This window comes from Nelumbo lutea, chromosome 1 (genome assembly GCF_056320005.1).
Source record: "Nelumbo lutea isolate HS-2025 chromosome 1, American lotus-T2T, whole genome shotgun sequence".
In the NCBI taxonomy this organism is placed as follows: domain Eukaryota; kingdom Viridiplantae; phylum Streptophyta; class Magnoliopsida; order Proteales; family Nelumbonaceae; genus Nelumbo; species Nelumbo lutea.
Genome location: NC_142684.1, coordinates 29,266,355 through 29,285,165, shown reverse-complemented (window position 1 = coordinate 29,285,165; position 18,811 = coordinate 29,266,355). Strand labels below are relative to the sequence as shown.

General features: G+C 36.8%; 1 protein-coding gene across 1 annotated transcript; it reads right to left on the bottom strand.

Moving 5' to 3' along the window:
• Positions 1-1,115: 1,115 nt before the first annotated feature.
• LOC148874118 (exopolygalacturonase-like) lies at positions 1,116-2,822 on the bottom strand. Its single transcript, XM_088964336.1, has 4 exons — positions 2,618-2,822; positions 2,207-2,518; positions 1,599-2,111; positions 1,116-1,490 (listed from the first exon to the last, which is right to left on the bottom strand). Exons 1-4 carry the CDS (start codon positions 2,735-2,737, stop codon positions 1,239-1,241), a joined length of 1,197 nt encoding a protein of 398 aa, XP_088820462.1. The 5' UTR covers positions 2,738-2,822; the 3' UTR covers positions 1,116-1,238.
• Between the last annotated feature and the right edge of the window lie 15,989 nt (positions 2,823-18,811).

Genomic DNA, 18,811 nt, shown 5'->3' with positions numbered 1-18,811 from the left:
CGACTAACTCGGGTCGAGTTGATCGGGTTGGTCAGTTTCATCGATAAATAAACCTAATTGAAATTAATTATTGTTATTTTTGTATTATAAAAAATTATTAAATATAGTATATAAAATACAAATAATTATTAATTATTTAAAAAATTGAAAATATAAAACAATTGTATAATCTTATGTGTTTCTATTAGGGTCATTTAATAGAACATACCTTATAGTTTATATATTTAGTTAAACCTACCTTATAGTTTTCATTTTACTAAATCATCTCATATATTTAACAACTTATTTACTTAATCAAACTTTCATTAATTAGTGGGAACTTGTGCAATGCACGGGCTTTGTTAAGTGAAAGCTAAACAATAGAAATGTATAAGAGTATATAATTGTTTTACATTTTAACTTTTTAATAACTAATTTAATAGAACTCCACTCGAGTTGGTTGTGTTTCTAGTATTTCCTATTGGTTTTGGTTAAACAACTTTCCAACCTGATCATTTTAGGTCAGTTTCGGTTTAGCCATTTATAAGGCGACCCAACCATATATATATATATATTAATATTTTATATTTTAAATATGATTTTTTAATACTGGAAAGTGGGAAAATTGCCATATTTCTTAGTCTAAAATATTTTATATCATAAATTTAATTATTTTTTAATTTATTTTTAGTAATGCCACTACAAGGGTATCTAGTCTTTTAAGTAAGAAATTGAAGTCATGGTAAAATTAACGATAAGACCTCTAAGATTATCCATTATAACAATCTTGCCGGCACCTAGGAAGTGCAATTGGTTATATACCCTTTGTTGGCACCTTTCTCTTAGGTTAGGCTACTTGGGGCAACAATAAGACCAATTTTGGGTGTGTTAGACTACCCTTTGATATCTCACTAGATGAATTTGATGATCTTAATAAATACTTGGAGAACCTTAATGAATTTTGTTAAGGCCCTAGGAATTTCTTTCCCTTATCAAGCTCAAGTTTTAATGAGATCCAAGTTATTAGATGATTGTGCCAACTACCAATTAGAAGGATCCCTTGATTAAAGGAAGTAAAATTAATTTAAAGCCTTGGAGATATCCTATATTAGATGTAGGGATGGGAACAATGCAAATTTAGGGAGGGTTTTGTAAATTGTAAACCCACATCCAATAAGTTGTAAAATAGCAAAATAGCTTTGCACACACATCAAAATTTCAATCATTTAATTAAAACATGTAGAATTATTAAATATCCTTCACGCAGTTGTTCCTGCATTGGGTGGAGCGCAAATAGGTGGAACCTGATGGCCAGTAAAAGTGGGCTTGACATTTAAACACGTAGAATTTCCGGGTCCTAGTGGTCCATTATAAACCAAGTTGATTTCTCCAATCTCCACATTCTCACAAGGCACAGCTGGACTGCATGAAATTATTACACATTCTTGTGTTGCCGAAGTTCCATGAATGTTTTCAAATTTAACTCCACTCACCTTAACACGTGATGGTTGCTGCAAAGAAGAAAAATAGAAAAAAATATATCATTAATCCCACTAAATCTTTATGTTGTACTAAATTTTCCTTATATATGTATATACTAAGTAAAAAAAATTGCTTACCGTGTCACAGATTGCGTGTGGACAGTAGTTTTGGTCTAAGATAATTGGATTAGAGACATTGTTCATAACTATACCAATAAAAGAGATATCGGAAGCACTTCCAGGCTTAGAGTTGGGCCATGTTTTAATCCTCACACCATTAGCCGTATTTGTCAAAGTGCAATCACTTACATGCACTCCAACCACTGGTTCTTCATTGTCATATTTGCCTAAACTTCCAATGCTAATGCCATGCCCTGGTCCACATGTTACCTTGCTGACAGTTAAATCTTTAGTACCATCACCAGCTGAGACGCAATCATCACCTGTTCCAATTGTAGTATCCAAAATTTTCACTCCAGTTGATCTTCCAACATGGATGCCATCAGTGTTAAGACTGTTCTCTGGTGCTGTCACGGTGACATGTTGGAAAGTCACATTGTTTCCACCGAATAGAAAAAGGTTAAACATCTTGCTATTCAATGAGGTTATGTCATGGATGACACCATTGGTGATAAAGTTGAATCTTACGTTCTGTTAATTGTACCAAAACAAAAGTTTAATAAATTTTAATGTCATAGCAAAATAGAGTTTGGATTAATTGTACTTAATTCATCGAAAAAACTCACTGTTGGCAGTAGCCGACAAGTGTCAAAATGTAGGCTACAATCGTTCGCTTTCCAAGCCTGTTGTCCTTGGCCATCGAAGGTTCCACCTCCAAACACTGTGAGGCCAGTGATGGTTTCAAAAACAACCCAGGCATCGGATTTAAAGGCAGATGGATCGGCTGGAGCCTGTACCACCCCTTCAATCCGAAAGTTTATTTGTCCTTTGCAGGGTCCTAGAAACTTCACTTCATTCAATGTATACGTCCCTTTTGGAATAATAACTTGAGCTGTCCCTGTTGCTGCGCATGCATCTTTCCAAGCGTTCAATAGAGCCTTGAGTGTGTTCGTGTTTATACATACACAACAAAACTTATAATGAATTTGACATTCTACATATTGAGTAAATATCATTAAAGTCTGTCAAACTCTAACCTGTGTGATGTCTGCACCGGCTGCTCCACCATACTTTGTCACGTCAAAATCTTGGGCATCTGCAACACACAACAAAACGAACAATAGAAATACGATTTGAAGATTCAATTTGGAACCCATTTTCTATTCTTGCCCTTCTACTTTCTTCTTCCTCTTAGGATCTATTCTCAATTGGTGCTAGAGTTTAAATGTTGATTATATATATAATAGAAGGTGTTCATGGTCTTCCACTTTATCAAAGTTACAAAGGCCAAAAACCTTGCAAAGCCAACCACATGTCAATAGGCTAGGTTACCAATAACAAAAACCTTTCCTAAATATAGATCCAGGTCTACAACTCATCTATTTTCCCTCTCATTTTCCTCATTCTTCCCCTATTAAGGAGAGACCCATGTTTATGAGCACCTGACCCTACATGTTAAAATAGACATTTCCCTTCTTTTGACCTACCCTCTCTCATTTTCTCTCCCCTACCACCCCAGCTAAGTCATCTTGCCTTTTGTGTTATTTAATTAAATAAAATATGTTTTACTAACTTTTGTGTTCATCCAAACAAATAATACATATTTATGATTAACAATTCCAACTAAAAAATAAAAGAAATAATTTTTCAAATTAGCATTTTATAACTATATGAAATAAATAATCTATCAAATTCAAATTTACATCAAATGGTGATTTTAATCATAAGAAATTTATACAAATAAAATATTAATAAGAGAATAACTATCTTAACACTTCAAATTTATAAATTTGTGCATGATATATATCTTACAATTTTTATATATTTGTAAAATTATTAGTTGATATTTTAATCTATGTTATATAACATTAGGCCACTCACCTACTACCCAAATAGAAGAATAGTTTCTTTTGTTAGATTTAAAAATATAGTTTTTTATACAAATAAAATTATGTGGTATAACCATATGGTGAATCTTTTATGCAAAATTGGTGGAATTCAATGGTAGAAAACAAAAATGCCTTAAATATGGGATTTAATGAGAGAATGGGAGTTAATACCTTAATCATATGTCTTATTGAAGGGAATTTGATGAATTAAAAGTGATGACAATGAGGACAATAATTTTAAGATTCTTATTAGAACTTATGTAACAAAGGTGGGTCTGGATCTAGCACAAATACAAGTGTGTGGACCTAGTTGTGTAACCAATTGTAAATTAACTGATCAATGTTCCTTATGCTTGGGACTCACATGGGGTATGAGCCTCATGTATAAAGAAACACTAGTGTGTTCACTTGTGATTGGCTACACACCTAAGTTTGCACACTTGTGTTGAGACCGAATGTGCTCTGTACACCAACCTCATAGCACACTTAGCCATGCATATATATTGTCATTAAGAGGTGTTCCCAATGCACAAGTACAATGTGCTATGAGAGGATGGTGTGAGGATTAAATCCAAATTTACTTGTGTTCATATATAGTAGATCTCCTGGCAAGAAAGACTAATTGAAACATAATGTGCTGATGGATTTGTTGCCTTTCAACTTTAAGACTTATATTTAAATTGTCTTGTATTTTAATTTGTTGTTTAGCCAAACATTCAAATTGATTAGCTTATCACCCATACAATAAATTTAATCAAGAGTATGTTTCAATTTTACTAGTAGAAAAAACATTAACTTGGTTAACAACCAAATGACCTTATTGGTTGACTATTGACCTATTTAACTAGGTCAATAGAACATGAGAAAAGACTTTTTTTTGGTATTTTTAGCAGTTTTCATTATTAATAGCAATAAATTCAATTTGCATATTTTTTGTTTAATATGAATATATAATATTATATTAAAAGATATGCTCTTTTTTTGCAAATTTAGTAAAAAATGTTATATTATTGTTATTATTTAATTTATTAATCTCATGTTATCTTGTTAGGTTAGGAGGAAAATACAGTTTCAATTGATTTTTATAACATACATTTTTTGTTAGTGATTTTTTATCATATGCCTAAATCAATTGGTTACAAAAAACCAATAACTTAACCACCATGCCATTGTTGTAGCAAATCAAACCACTAAACCATTTAACCCAGTATGTGGATTATGGGTCAAACATTAATTCTCTTGCTCCTGATTTTAATTTTATTTCTATCATTGATAAAGGATCATTATTATTTAGTACACTTACTTTTTTAATATGACAAATACACATTAATGGAAATGAACCCACATTTTCTACAAAATTTCTATTTTTAAGAACCTTTTGTTTTTATTTATTTATTTTTAATTTTTATTACTTGAATTAAGGCATTATAGATTGACCCATTTAACCAAGATGATTAAATTACTTACCCACCACCTAGATGGAAATAATGGATCATTTCCATCTGTTAGCATTATTGGCCCTATGTAATTTGATGATCACAAATTCACTAAGGGCACTAATGTGTTTGAAGAACAAGTATGCAGATATTGTAGTTGTTTCCATAGATGGATTAAGTGGTATAATGAGAGAATAGATTTAACACCTTATGTGTGAGACCTGATGAAATAGAATATGAAAATGGTCTTATTTCTAATTTGTTTTAAGTTTTATGTGCCATTTTCATCATTAATACAATTATTTCTTGTTTATCACACTCATGTTTGTCTAACATGATGAATATATAATATTAAAGTTGTGTTCATAATTTGTACAAATTATATTCCTTTTTGTATTTTTTGTATTTCATTTATTTTGAATTTTTATTGTTCAATTATTACATCATGGGTTGGCCCATTTGATTCAAAATGGTTGAACTTCTTACCATCACCTAGATGAAAATATAGTTTTGTTTCTGAGTTGATTTAAAAAATATGTCTACACTATTAAAATTGTTATGAATGGATTTAATTAGTAGAATTTAATGATAAGAAACAAAAACGCCTTAAACATTTGAGTCAATGAGGCAAAATGGTAGTTAACATCATAAATGTAGGATTTAATGAGAGAAAATTGAATAAACTAAATAATAATATTTAGATTACCATCTTTTCCCTCACAATAAAGAGGGACCATATTTCAAAAAGCATAATATTTTAGTCAAGAAAAACCCCATAAAACCTAAGACCCTATTCATACTTTTTATAATAGTATAGATATAGATATAAATTGTAATAGTCATCTCATGGTGGCTTGATCGCATAGGTTTTCTTCACCCTTTATTTTGCATTTAACTTCACATGCATGGATAGGATAAACATCTCATCCCATCAAGGCATATTAGCTATAAGAAATAACATCACCATCAGTTATCAAGTAAGTGCCACATATGCCCTCATCATCTACTTCATGTACAAATTGCAAAACATCCATTATGAGAGCTCTGAGTCCAATATTCTCCTAATCCTCATATTAGGTGGTTGACCCAACTCTCAAAATCAAAGCATATTTTGGTAATTAAAGCCAAATGCCAAAAAATCCCTACATATTGACTTACCCATATCAAACATGCATAATTCAAGTATAGAAACTTGATGGATGTCTTTCGGTTTTGTTCACTAAGGAAATATGTTGGAATTACTTTCTAGAACTCATTAGTTTCTATGAAAAAAAGATTTTCTCATTGAAAAATGCATTTTTTAATCTCATTATAAAATCATGCACTCTAGAAAATCTCAAGGAATTTCCAATGAGAGATTACACAATTCCTTTGTTACAAAAACAATCATAGTCCTATATAACCACACAAACTTTATGGATAAGAGATTCCTTTTCAAAAACCCCTTTAGGAAGATCCAAGGAATGGCCTATGTATTACAATCCTTTTTCAATAGCCGAGAGTGCAAGACAACTATGGAAGCATAGGAGATTCTAGAAAAATCTTTTGATCATCTTCAATTATCGTCACTTTTCAATCGTCTTTTATATCAACATTTTTGTCATGAAAAGGATTTTGAGTAGCTTTGAAAATGGGAAATTTGTTTCATTGCATTTTTGCACAAAATTGTTTACAAAAATATTCTTTTGAAAAGGATTTCGATAGCATGTTTATTTTACATTTGATTGATAACATGTTTGCACAAAAAAATTCTTTACAAAATATTCAAGAATATAATATTGAATTGAACCTATCAAATCCACTAACTTACATTTATAAAGAAAAATGATTTTTAGTTTCAAAAAATTTATAAAAGTTTAAACTTTAATAATTAAATAATTATTTTAATAATTATGAAATAATGTTTGGTTAACCTTTTTGTTAATTTATAAAGTAAAAATAATAAAATAGAAAACAATCTATATAATATTTAGGATAAATATAACGTAAGGGTAGTTTTGAATTCATGATAAATTGTACATGTGATTTTTTACTTTGTTTAGTTTATTTTCTTTTTCTTTTTCGGAACTAATAACTTCATATCCACAATCATCTATGCTTTGCACAATTTATATTTTAATGAAAAATGTTTCTTTGTCATCAATTAAAAGAAAACCTAGTACCTAATAGAGAGAGAAATAGCAAGGGGACCCTCTGTTCAAAAGCTTTGTTTATCCCATAAACTGAGAAGGCATGCAGAAAGCAAAATACCTTATAATAGCTCCACTTAGGCCATGTTTGGGAGTGTTTATGTTAAAAATTAGTGCTTAAAAACAAGTATTTATTCAAATAAGAACTTATTTGCATTCGACACCCAACTTTTTCAAGTGCTTATTTTTTTATATTGGGTGTTTGGTGGTCTTTTTCTCCAATAAGCACTTGTGACTCTTTTGTCCTTCATTTTCTTTAAATTTTTCAAAATATCCAATCCAAAGTGTGAATAAAATTACTTTGATAGAAGTGCTTTCATAAAAGTATTTTTATAAATGTACTTTGATAGAAGTGCTTTCATAAAAGTGTTTTTATATAAGTACTTTCATAAAAATGTTTTTGTAAAAGTATTTTTGTAAAAGTGCTTTTATAAAAGTACTTTCCTAAAAGTGCTTTTACAAATGTACTTTTGTAAAATTGCTTTTATAAAATTATTTTCGTAAAGTGCTTTTACAAAAGTGCTTCCGTAAGAGTGCTTTTATAAAGTATTTTTGTAACAATGCTCTTATAATAGTGCTTTTAGGTCTTGTACGACCCAAAGACAATGACTCAAATTCTTGTAGTGATTCTTACTATGCAAATTTTGGAAGCTAATACAACCTTTTAGGATATGCCAATTTTTACTTTTTTCTTTTGGTAAATTCAATGTTTAGTTTCTATACTACTTGTATGCAGTAGCTCATATAGAATTGGAAAAGAGAAGAAAACAGAAAGAAAAGAATGTATTAGCCAACAACAATATATAGGGAAAAATTGTAACCATTCTTTACAACATCATCCCCTTGTAAATTGCACTGCTTGTTTAAACAACTACTCCATGAGTCTTTCCATTTTGTTTTCTACCACACAACCCCTTTTCATACTTCTACAAGAAACCATTCATTGTAGTTTACTTGCCTTCAATATTTCCCATCTTTAGAGTTACACTAGAAAACACAATTAAAGATGTCCAATAACTTTAATTTACATGGTCTACATTTTGTTTCTTTAATAGTGGTCTCGTTGTTTTATTCAAAGATGCTTAATACCTATATTTTGGTTTCATTTGAGTGCATAACAATTTTAAATTGTAATATATCAGAATTTATTTATTAGAAGGTGGAAACCATAAAGCACAATAGTGTATCATACTACCAAAAGGGGGGCAAAATTGAGCCCCCTGTCCATCCATAATTAGATATAGTTGTCCTATAGCCTGCCCAACAATGGTTCATCATGCTAACATAATCATTTGTCAAGATATAATCTGATGTTACTAGGGTGACTCTAGCTCACTTAAAACCACACATAAAATTTGAATACAGATTATGAATGAATGATTAATGAGTTAAAAGTTGGATATTAACAATTCATTTGTATCACTCATGATTTACTTGTGTGGATATTGGCAGATTACAGGACACCACATGATTGGTTGCTAGAATTTTATCTAAGCATGCAATCTTCATAAGGAATGCAACTTTAGAGAGGGCTTGTGATTTCCAAATAAAACATAATGGGAATGAGCCATCCCCTTTCCTACCCTTATCAGGTGTAGGTGCATATCGCTCAATCCCTCAAAGCATAGTAAACATTGGATTAATATCACATGGACACTTGCGATCAACCTGTAGCCCATCTTTCCTCTGTTATGAAACTATAGTGCACTATAGGTCTGCAATGAACCCACGGTTCATTACACGCTTGCAATGAACCTATTCTTAGTGCAAGCCCAAAAGCAAACTTAAGTTGAATCTGCAATGAGGTTCACATGCACCCAGCTCTGCAATGAACCCTCAATTGCTACAGGATAACGGTTTGTTAAGAACCTGGCCCAGATATTACCTACACATGCAACTTTGGAGTGACGAATGTGACAAGGCACCACATAGGTCTAATAAGATGTCATCTGCCAAATAATGACGTCACTAGTGCCACATCAGTTAAGCAAGGTGCAAAAGGGTAGTAGCACAAATGGGTTATGAGGATCTCTAAATGAAAGGAAAGTCAATCCTAAGAAAGATTCCCATAGGGACACGTGGTGAAACCCCAACAATGCTCCTTAATGATTGATTCCTAGTCCTCAGTCTTCCTCTGTCCTTCAAAGAAACCACCTCCCTATCCTAGCCACTACCTAACCTACAATAGAATCTCTGGTTCATTCTTTGATCATAGAGAATGGCCGCCCATAGAATCAACCTTACACCAATCCCCGAGGAACATGACAACATCCCTGAGAATACCAACCCAGGGGTTAAAAATCATTTTGAGGAGGAGTCAGCCAATCAAGTTGACATCGGAATACTCTCAAACAAGGTATACAAGTTCGAGGCCTGTTTTAAGGCTTGGTTAGAAAAAATCAAGTGGATGCAAGGACAAATAAGGAACGCTCTCCAGATCCTCCTCTAGCGGTCGGCCCAAGCCAAGCAATCTCCCTTCACCCTAGCCGCTATTCCCGCTAGCATCCCCGCTAGCTGTCATGCCTCCAACCCAATTCTTGCCACCCCAGAACAGCCCAACAAAACCAATCCCACACTTGTGTAGCCAGGGCAACACCCCATCAACCAGCCTTGAGCCTTCACTCAAATAGATCTAGTAATGAAGACTCCACTCAGCTGGAATGAGTTGAGAGAATATGTCCAAGGACTAGTGGTAGAAAGCCGTAGCCGAGCATAGGATTTCATTGTCTTACATAAGTCCTATCCTGACTGAATCCTATACAAGCCTTACCCCATCAGATATGTCCCTCTGTAGCAGTGGCCATAGTATGATGGGCAGAAGGGCAGCCCACAGGAGCACATAAGAATGTTTGAAGAAATCCTCGAATCCTTCACTCTTGATGGGGATCATAAAGTTTGGGAATTTTCAATATCTCTAACTGGCCTAACGCACACCTGGTTCATCAGCCACACCACTAGAAGCATTGATTCATGGGGTGAACTAGCCAAAAGTTTCTATCAAAATGGTTCACCCTAGAAAGGAAGCTGACAATGGCCGATCTGAGAAATATAGAGTAAGGTTTGGGAAAAAATCTCTTGGTGCATGTCATGAGGTTCCAGAAACTGACTCACTTTGTCATCGATGAGCATGCCACAAAGAAAATCTTTGTCAAATAATGTGTGCAAGGGATGTGGCCCGCTTACAGTATTCCTAAAAGGACATTCCTGAGGTATGAGTTCATTTTTTTTGAGTTTTAATTATGAATTACTTTACATTATTCTAGAGCATGATCATCAAGTTGTCCCTAAAAGCATATTGAAAGTTATGATTTACTTCACAGTATTCAAAATATGTTGGGTTTGTCACAAAACACTATTATGAAGCCATTTCTAGAAAAGTATATGTGAATTCTCTCTTTTCGGCCAAATTATCTCCTGATAACATGAATAATGCAATCATGAGTAGTTGAAGGTTACCCTTGCTAAGGCCGCAACCATGTCACCACCCAAGTAAGGTTGTGAATTCAAGATATATATATCACACTAGGTTCATAGTTAATAGGATGTTTGCTAGCATAGGAAGAAAATGAAGGAGTAGAATGTCTGATATACTATGCCCGTAGGACCCTTAAACAGTTGGAAGAATTACTCTCACATGGAACAACAATGCCTAGCGCTGGCACTGTCATACAAAAATTTAGACATTACATCCTAGGTCAAAAGGTGAGACTTATTGCATGAAGTGACCCAATCAGGTTATTTATGGATGGACCTCCCCTTTTTAGCAGACTTGTCAAATGGATGATGCAGCTAAGTGAGTACATGGTAGAGAATACCCAGACCAGGGCCATTAAGTGTCAGGCAGTGGCAGACCTCTTGGCTACTTTTCCCTCCAATGGTGACTTTCCTATATTAGAAGAAATCCTTAGAGACATACCCATGATCGCAGTAGCTGAAGGATGAGAGTGGGTCCTAACTTTTGACAGAAGTAGTACTAGTACTTCAGTCGGTGCTAGAGTCACCTTAACTTCACCTGATGATCAAACCTCTACTTACTCCTTCAAACTCCAACTCCCGTATTTCCATAATATAATTGAATACGAAGCCTTAGTTCTGGGTTCGATCAAGGCAATAGAGTCTAGAGCAAAGAAGATTGAAGTGACCGGTGATTCCAAATTGGTAATAGGCCATCTTGATGAAAGCATGGTAGTAAAGGAGTTGACCATCCTTCCATATAGGACCCTGATCTAAAGGCTAATCTATGACCTGGACAGATATTTTGAACACTAGAGTAAAGCCAAAAACAGGCTCACTGACACACTAGCTACTTTGGGATCGAAAATACAGTGCAATAGAGACCCAACCAAAATTACAACCCAAACACTTGCCAAGCCATTGACTGTTACATTAGGAGACTGGGTGAAAAAGAAAGATGATATCATGGTAGATGACTAGTGGTATGACATAATTCAGAAACTAAGTAGCCTGATAGTGGGACACAAGATAGCAAAGTGCTTTTGAGGTTTCAACTAGTGAATGGGGTGCTATACCATAGACAAGTGGACGGGGTGAGAACAAGATGCTTAGGGAAGAGAGAGGCAAAGGCAATCCTGACTGAGACCTACAAAGCCCACTGTTAAGACATCAACAGCACCCTATATAGAAAATTGCAAAGGTTGGAGTAATATTAGCCTGCGATGAAGTCAAACTTTGCCAAAGTACAGTGCAAGTGCGAAAAGTGTATCCCGGAAGTGGATGAGAGAGAATGCCTCATGGTAGGTGAGGAAGATTGGAGGAGTATAACTACTTGTTGAAAAATATAATCAACTTATACCTACTTGTTTCAATGATTTGATTAGTATAACTTGCGTACCAACCTTTGAATATGTCTCTCATTTGCTCTTATCTCCTGGCAACCCCAAGATTGCACTCTTATTCCCTAGCAACCCTAAGAAGGCCCTACCAACCCTAGGTGCACTCTCTTATCTCTTGGCAACCCCAGGATTGCACTCAGATTCCTTGGCAACCCCAGGAAGACCCTGACAACCCCAGACACACTTAGATTCTCTGAAAACCTCGGGAAGGCCCTAGAAACCCCAAGCGTGTTCATATATCCTGGCAACCCCAGGTGCACTCAGATTCCTCGGCAACACTAGGAAGGCCTTGGAAACCCTAGGCACACTCATATTCCCTAGCAAGCCTAGGAAGGCGCTAGAAATCCTAGGCACACTCAAATTCTCCAACAACCTTGGACGCACTTATATCACCTGGCAATCATAGGCTTACACTCAAACTCCTTGGCAACCCCATGAAAGACTTGGCAACCCTAGGCACACTCTATTCTCAAGCAATCCCTAGTGGGCTTCGATGAAATCAGGTATGATCTTCATCTCACTTAGAAAACATATACCATCTTTAATCTATAAATGCAATAAACTAAAGGTAACAAGTCTCAAAACCAAATGATCTGCAAGCAACAATAATTAATCAAGCATCATTTCAACTTTAGTTACTTTGAACAAAAACTTTCTAACTATTCATATCTTACTTAGACGAAAGAGCATGTGTTTCTATCATGTGATGGACAAAATTTTTCAAAAGACCTAGCATAATGAATAACGATGTTGTGTTTGCCGAACAAAGTTGACTAGTGCAATTCTTAAACATCTCATCATTCATGTAATGGTATTTAAGGCAACTCCCACCAGTTGCAAGTCACTATCTTCGCCTGCCTTTTGTTGTCAGCGAAAAAGTCTATCATACCATTGCTAACACTTGATTGCAACAAAGACCGACGAAAGCATAACTCTAAGGGAAGTGTAAAACTCCACTTTCCATGATAACATAGGAATGCGGTACAGTTACACCTATGATAGTATCTCATTATGGTTAAGGATCAGCATCCTCAAGGAAGCAGATTTGTGATAAGGTCCATGAAGGATCCAACTTCACTTAATCACATTGATCACCTACATGCTTACACAATGGCATATGGGACAACTCTTCTACCTGTTAGACAGCGTATGCCCTTAGCTCCAATCAGAATGATGTACCTTATGACATTTAATGTAAATGAATAAAGTACATATTCGATTATTGTGGTGTGTTTCTGTGTAACACCCTTAAATTGGACACATATGAGACTTGTGTTAGTTTAGAATCTTCACAGCCATTGGATTGATCTGGGGAGATCTATATTACTAAGGCTGACATTGATGTGCCGCCAAGTTGGTTGGGGTAGCCTGTCTCAGCTGCCAGGGTGAGACCCGAGGTACATGTAGTGTTGGTTTACTTAAAACCCTGAACTGGACCAGAATTCTAGTATTGCCATGGACCTTGGAGATTAGTGGGCAAAATTGGAATGTTATACCTGACCCCTAGACTCGATTATGATACTGCACTAGGTGTCAGATTGGGTTATCTTTAATATGCCAATTAACGAGATCCTTAGAGGAGGTCAAAACCTGGGTATGTTGGGACAATCCAAGAATTCATCTGAGTGGGTGATCATAGTGATAGGATTAGCCCCTTTGTTGGACAAAGTGAATGATCCGGGATACAATCTCTCTGATGGAAACCAAAACTATCGGCAATTGAGTTCAATCATTGAAATTTGTTTTGCAAAATATGTTTATATACGAATATATGTATATATTATGTTTTCAAAATGATTGCAAAAGGTTTTAATTCCTGAGATCCATGTGAGTAGAAAGTGCAGAACTGTTCCTTACAGCCGAGGGAGATGTCCTCTCTTGTCGGGTAGTATTTGATCATTTTGGGTTGAGAGGTTAAGTGTAAGACCATTGAGGGTGATACCTGATGGGCTAATCTTGCATATGCCCATAGTCCTTGGATTTTTAAAAGGTGGCTTGGCCCAGGGACCACTTAGTGTAAGTGTTGGGCCCATTAAGAGCCCATGGTGATGGACTCAAGGGTTCGCTGATTTTTTCAGTGAATTCGGCCAGGCCTTGTAACAGAGGCTAGGTTGAACCCATGTGGCTGATGTGTAGATCAATGTTTGGGTCCCACGCTATACAAGGAAATCCAACTGGGTAGTAGTTTGGAAGTTAAGTGAGCACACTGACTTAATGGGCCTAAAGCCCAATTCGAACTGGTTTAATTTGATTAATTAAAGAGGGGCAGATCTGAGATTTAGATCAGTAGACTGGATAAGAAGTTATCCCTATCCACTCAGAGTGTGCAGATCCAAATAAAGATTTGGATTAGGAAACTCTTCATAAGATTAGGAGGGCAGATCTTTATCTGCAGATAAGATAAGGATTTATCCTTATCTCTTAAAGAGAGTCCAAATCCAAATAAAAATTTGGATTAGGAAACTTCTAATGGGATTAGGAGAACCTCTCTTTAAGGCTATAAATAGAGGAGGAGGGTGAACCCCATTAACAAAATTCAGATTACAGAGACAAGAGAGAAGACAACTTCTGTCAGACTGACGCCATCTTCTGCTCTTGCTTTCTCCTCCTGCTGCTGCCATTGCCAGTTCATTCTCCACCTATAGGAGTGATCAAGAAGCATTCTTGATATCAATTTTTGGTGAAAAACTGATATGAAGTCGTACTCACTCACCCTCCATCGAATTCTTGCTGAAGAGTTCAGTTCTTGTGAACAACCACCAGAAAGAATGGTAGGAGCCATCGTATGGATGCCAAAAAGATTGCGGAATGGGTGGGCAAATTTAAAAAATTTTCCTACCTTCTTCATACTGGGAATCATATTCCCTAATTTCAGAATACAATATTCAAGGATCCTACTTGAACAATAATTGAACCAGATCTGAACCAAAAGACAAGGAGGGAACTATACCTGATCCAGAGAAGCAGTATCTCCCAAAGTTGGTGTTCATGCCCAAAGAGGACACCAAGAACCGCTCCTGTTGAAGATGACACAGAATGAATGGAACGGAACCAGCAGAGTGTGTCCTACACACTGAATCCTTCGCAAGAGCCCTTTGGAAACTCTATGCACCAAATCTTTTTCAGTCTTTTCAGCAAAACTGATGTCAAGAACTGATTTCTTGATTTCTTTCTTCTTCAAAGATCGAATCTTGTTAGAAAGAGTGGCGGCGGCTGGAGGAGAACTCTTGAGACGAAGATGGCTGAATTTGCTTCTCTTCTCTCTGGAGTGTGTATGAGATCCAATCTCAATTCGCAGGATGATTTCTTGTACAAAACCCTAGGTTCAAAATCTGATTCTGATCTCTTAGGGTTTCTCCTCTTTTCTTCTTGATTTACAAACCTCCTAATTAGGAGTTATCCCAATCCAAATTAGTATTTGGATAGGGGATGATCTTAATCCTATCTGCAGATTAAGTTAGCTTACTCCTGATCTTATCAAAAGATTACCAGAATCAAATCTGATTTGAATTTGGTCTCTCAGAGTGGATAAGGTTAAAGGCCCAATCCTTTTGCTAACTTTAATCTCAGATCCGCCCCTATAAATGGGTGATCATATCAAACCACTTCGAAATGGTCTTTTGGCCCATTAAGTGTTCAGTGCTTAACTAGTTTACAATCTGCTACCCAGTTGGGCTTCTTTGTATGGCGTGGGATCCAAGCATTGATCTACACACCAGCCACATGGGTTCGGCCCAGCCTTTATCACAAGGCCTAGCCGAATTCACTAGAAAGCTCAGTGAACCTCTGAGCCCATCACATGGGCCCTATGGGCCCAACACTTACATTAAGTGGTCTCTGGGCCAAGCCATCTTATAAAAACCCAAGGACTGCGGGCAGGTGAAAGATTAGCTCATCAGGTATTATCCCAAATGGCCTTACACTTAACCTCTCAGCCCATAATGATCAAGCACGCCCGATAAGAGAGGACTTTTCCCTCGGTTGGAAGGAACAATGCTGCACTCTCCACTCACATGGATCCTGGGAATTAAAACCATTTGCAAACATTTTGAAACCGTACATATATATATATATATATAATAATTTTGCAAAACAAAATTCCAATGATTGAAATCAACTACCGGCAGTTTGGTTTCCATCAGAGAGAGTGCATTCCCGATCATTACCTTTGTCCGACGAAGGGGCTGATCCTATCACTATGATCACCCACTCAGATGAATTCTCAGGCTAACCCAACATGCCCAGGTTTTGACCCCACTAAGGATCTCACTGATTGGCATATCAAAGATAGCCCGATCCGACATCTAGTGATGTATCATAATCGAGTCTAGGGGTCAGGTGTAACATTCCAGTTTTACCCATCTGTCTCCAAGGTCTAGGGCAATACTGGAAATTTAGTCCAGTTCAAGGATTCAAGTAATCCCATACTGCATGTGCCTTGCGTCTTACCCTGGTGGCCGAGACAGGCCGTTCCAACACTTGGTGGCACACCAGTATAGGCCTTTGCAGGATAAATCTCCCCAGACTTATCCAATGGTTGTAAACATTTAAAACTAACATGAGTCTCAATAAGTGTCCAGTTTTAGGGTCTTGCATAGAATTATACCAAACAATATGAATCAAATATGCACTTTATTTATTTACACTAAATATCAAAAGTACATCAAACCAGATTGAAGCTAAGGGCATACAAAACTGTCTAACAGCTCCCAATTGCACTTAGGTCCAATCTGGTACAAGCTGGAGTCCCATACTTTCCACGTGTTTCTCGAACACCTTCTATGTCAGTGACTTAGTTAATGGGTCTACCACATTATCTGTTGATGCTACCTTCAGAATTAGGACATCCCCTCTACCAACGATCTCCCATAGTACGTTGTACTTCCTCTCGATGTGCTTTGACTTCGAGTGGGCCCGAGGTTCTTTAGCCTGGGTGATTGCTCCATTGTTGTCACACAACAACGGGATGAGTGATGTGCTGGACGGAATCACTCTCAATTCGTGTATGAATTTCTTCATGCACACGGCTTCCTTGGTAGCTTCACCTGCGGCAATGTACTCGGCCTTGGTTGTGGAATCTGCAATGGACCCCTGTTTGCTGCTTTTTCAGCAAACAACACACGATCCTATCATGAAAACATACCCAGATGTATACCCTAGAACTTGTAGTGAACTACCATCGAATACCAGACAAAACTCTTTTGTCCTTCAAAGGTATTTGAGTATGTTCTTCACAGCATTCCAATGCTCCTACCTTGGGTTGGCCTAGAATCTGCTTACCACACTCACCACCTGAGCAATGTCCAGGCGAGTGCACAGCATGGCATACATGATGCTCCCTACGGCTGAGGCATAGGGAACGTTACTCATGCCCTCAATCTCCTTAGAAGTCTTTGGAGACATCTTCTTGGAGAGAATGACTGTGCCTGAAAGGAACGTTTCCTTTCTTGGAGTTCTCCATGCTGTATCTTTTGACAATTTTGTCAATGTAAGCAGCCTGGGATAATCCAATTATCCACTTCGATCTATTTCTATAAAGTCGAAGACCCAGTATATATGAAGCTTCTCCAAGATCTTTCATGGAGAACTGCTATGATAGCCATACCTTGACCGAAGTCAACATTCCTACATCCTTCCCAATGAGTAGGATATCATCCACATACAACACCAAAAGGGTGATCTTATCCCCAATAGACTTCCTGTAAACACAGGGCTCATCCAGATTCTGCTCAAAGTCAAATGTTTTGACAATAGAACCGAAATGGATGTTCCAACTCTTAGAAACCTACTTAAGTCCATATATGGATCTATTAAATTTACATACCATGTGTTCCTGACCAGTAGCAATGAAGCCTTGCGGCTGCTGCATATAGATATCTTCACTAAGATCTCCATTCATGAATGTAGTTTTGACATCCATCTACCAAATCTCATAGTCATGGTATGCTGCTATAGCTAGTAGGATCCTAGTGGATTTAAGCATGGCCACAGACGAAAAGGTTTCCTCATAATCGATGCCTTCTTTCTGAGTATACCCTTTCACCACCAAACGAGCTTTGTAGGTCTCAATCCTACCATTGGGGCCCTTCTTCCTCTTGTAGATCCATTTGCAACCAATTGCCTTTACCCTGGAGGGCGGATCTACTAGAGTCCAGACTTCATTGGTCTCCTTCGAGTCCATTTCAGTTCTCATGGCCTCCACCCACTTCTGGGAATCTATGTCTAACATAGATTTTGTGTAAGTTACGGGATCCTCCTCACTAGTCAAGGCTTCCACCAGGTAACTGTCCTGGTCATAACCATATCGGACTGGTGGTCTGGATACCCGAGTGGATCTTCTAGGTTGGTCACTACCTGGAACTTGTAGGACCTCTCTCACTGCTCCTGAGCTCTCCTCATCAAGAACTATTTCCTGACGATGGGTGTCCAGGATGCATTCGGTTTCTAAGAATTGAGCGTTTTGATTGTAGAACACTTTCTGCTCACTTGGGTCATAGAATAGATAACCCATCGAATCTTTTGGGTAGCCTATAAATAGGCAACAACTGGTTTTGGATTCCAACTTGTCCACACTTGTTCTTTTAACGTGTGCTGGACAACCCCAAATCTTCAAGTGTCTGACACTTGGCTTCCTTCCAATCCATAGTTCATATGGAGTTATCGAAACTGATTTGGTTGGAACCCGATTCAGCACGTAGATAGCAGTCTCTAATGCATATCCCCAAAAGGATGTGGGTAATTCTGAGCGTACGAGAAGTGACCAGACCATGTCCAACAAGGTCCTATTCCTCCTCTCTGAAACACCATTGAGTTGAGGTGTAGCAGGAGGAGCTAATTGTGACACTATCCCATTGACCTTTAAGT

Bases quoted from the DNA above. Each gene is read 5' to 3' on its own strand.
- LOC148874118 (XM_088964336.1), bottom strand. From the start codon at position 2,737: ATGGGTTCCAAATTGAATCTTCAAATCGTATTTCTATTGTTCGTTTTG. The intron at 2,519-2,617 runs GTTAGAGTTTGA...AACACACTCAAG, and splicing joins CCGGTGCAGACATCACACAG to GCTCTATTGAACGCTTGGAA. The intron at 2,112-2,206 runs GTGAGTTTTTTC...TACAATTAACAG, and splicing joins CTTGTCGGCTACTGCCAACA to AACGTAAGATTCAACTTTAT.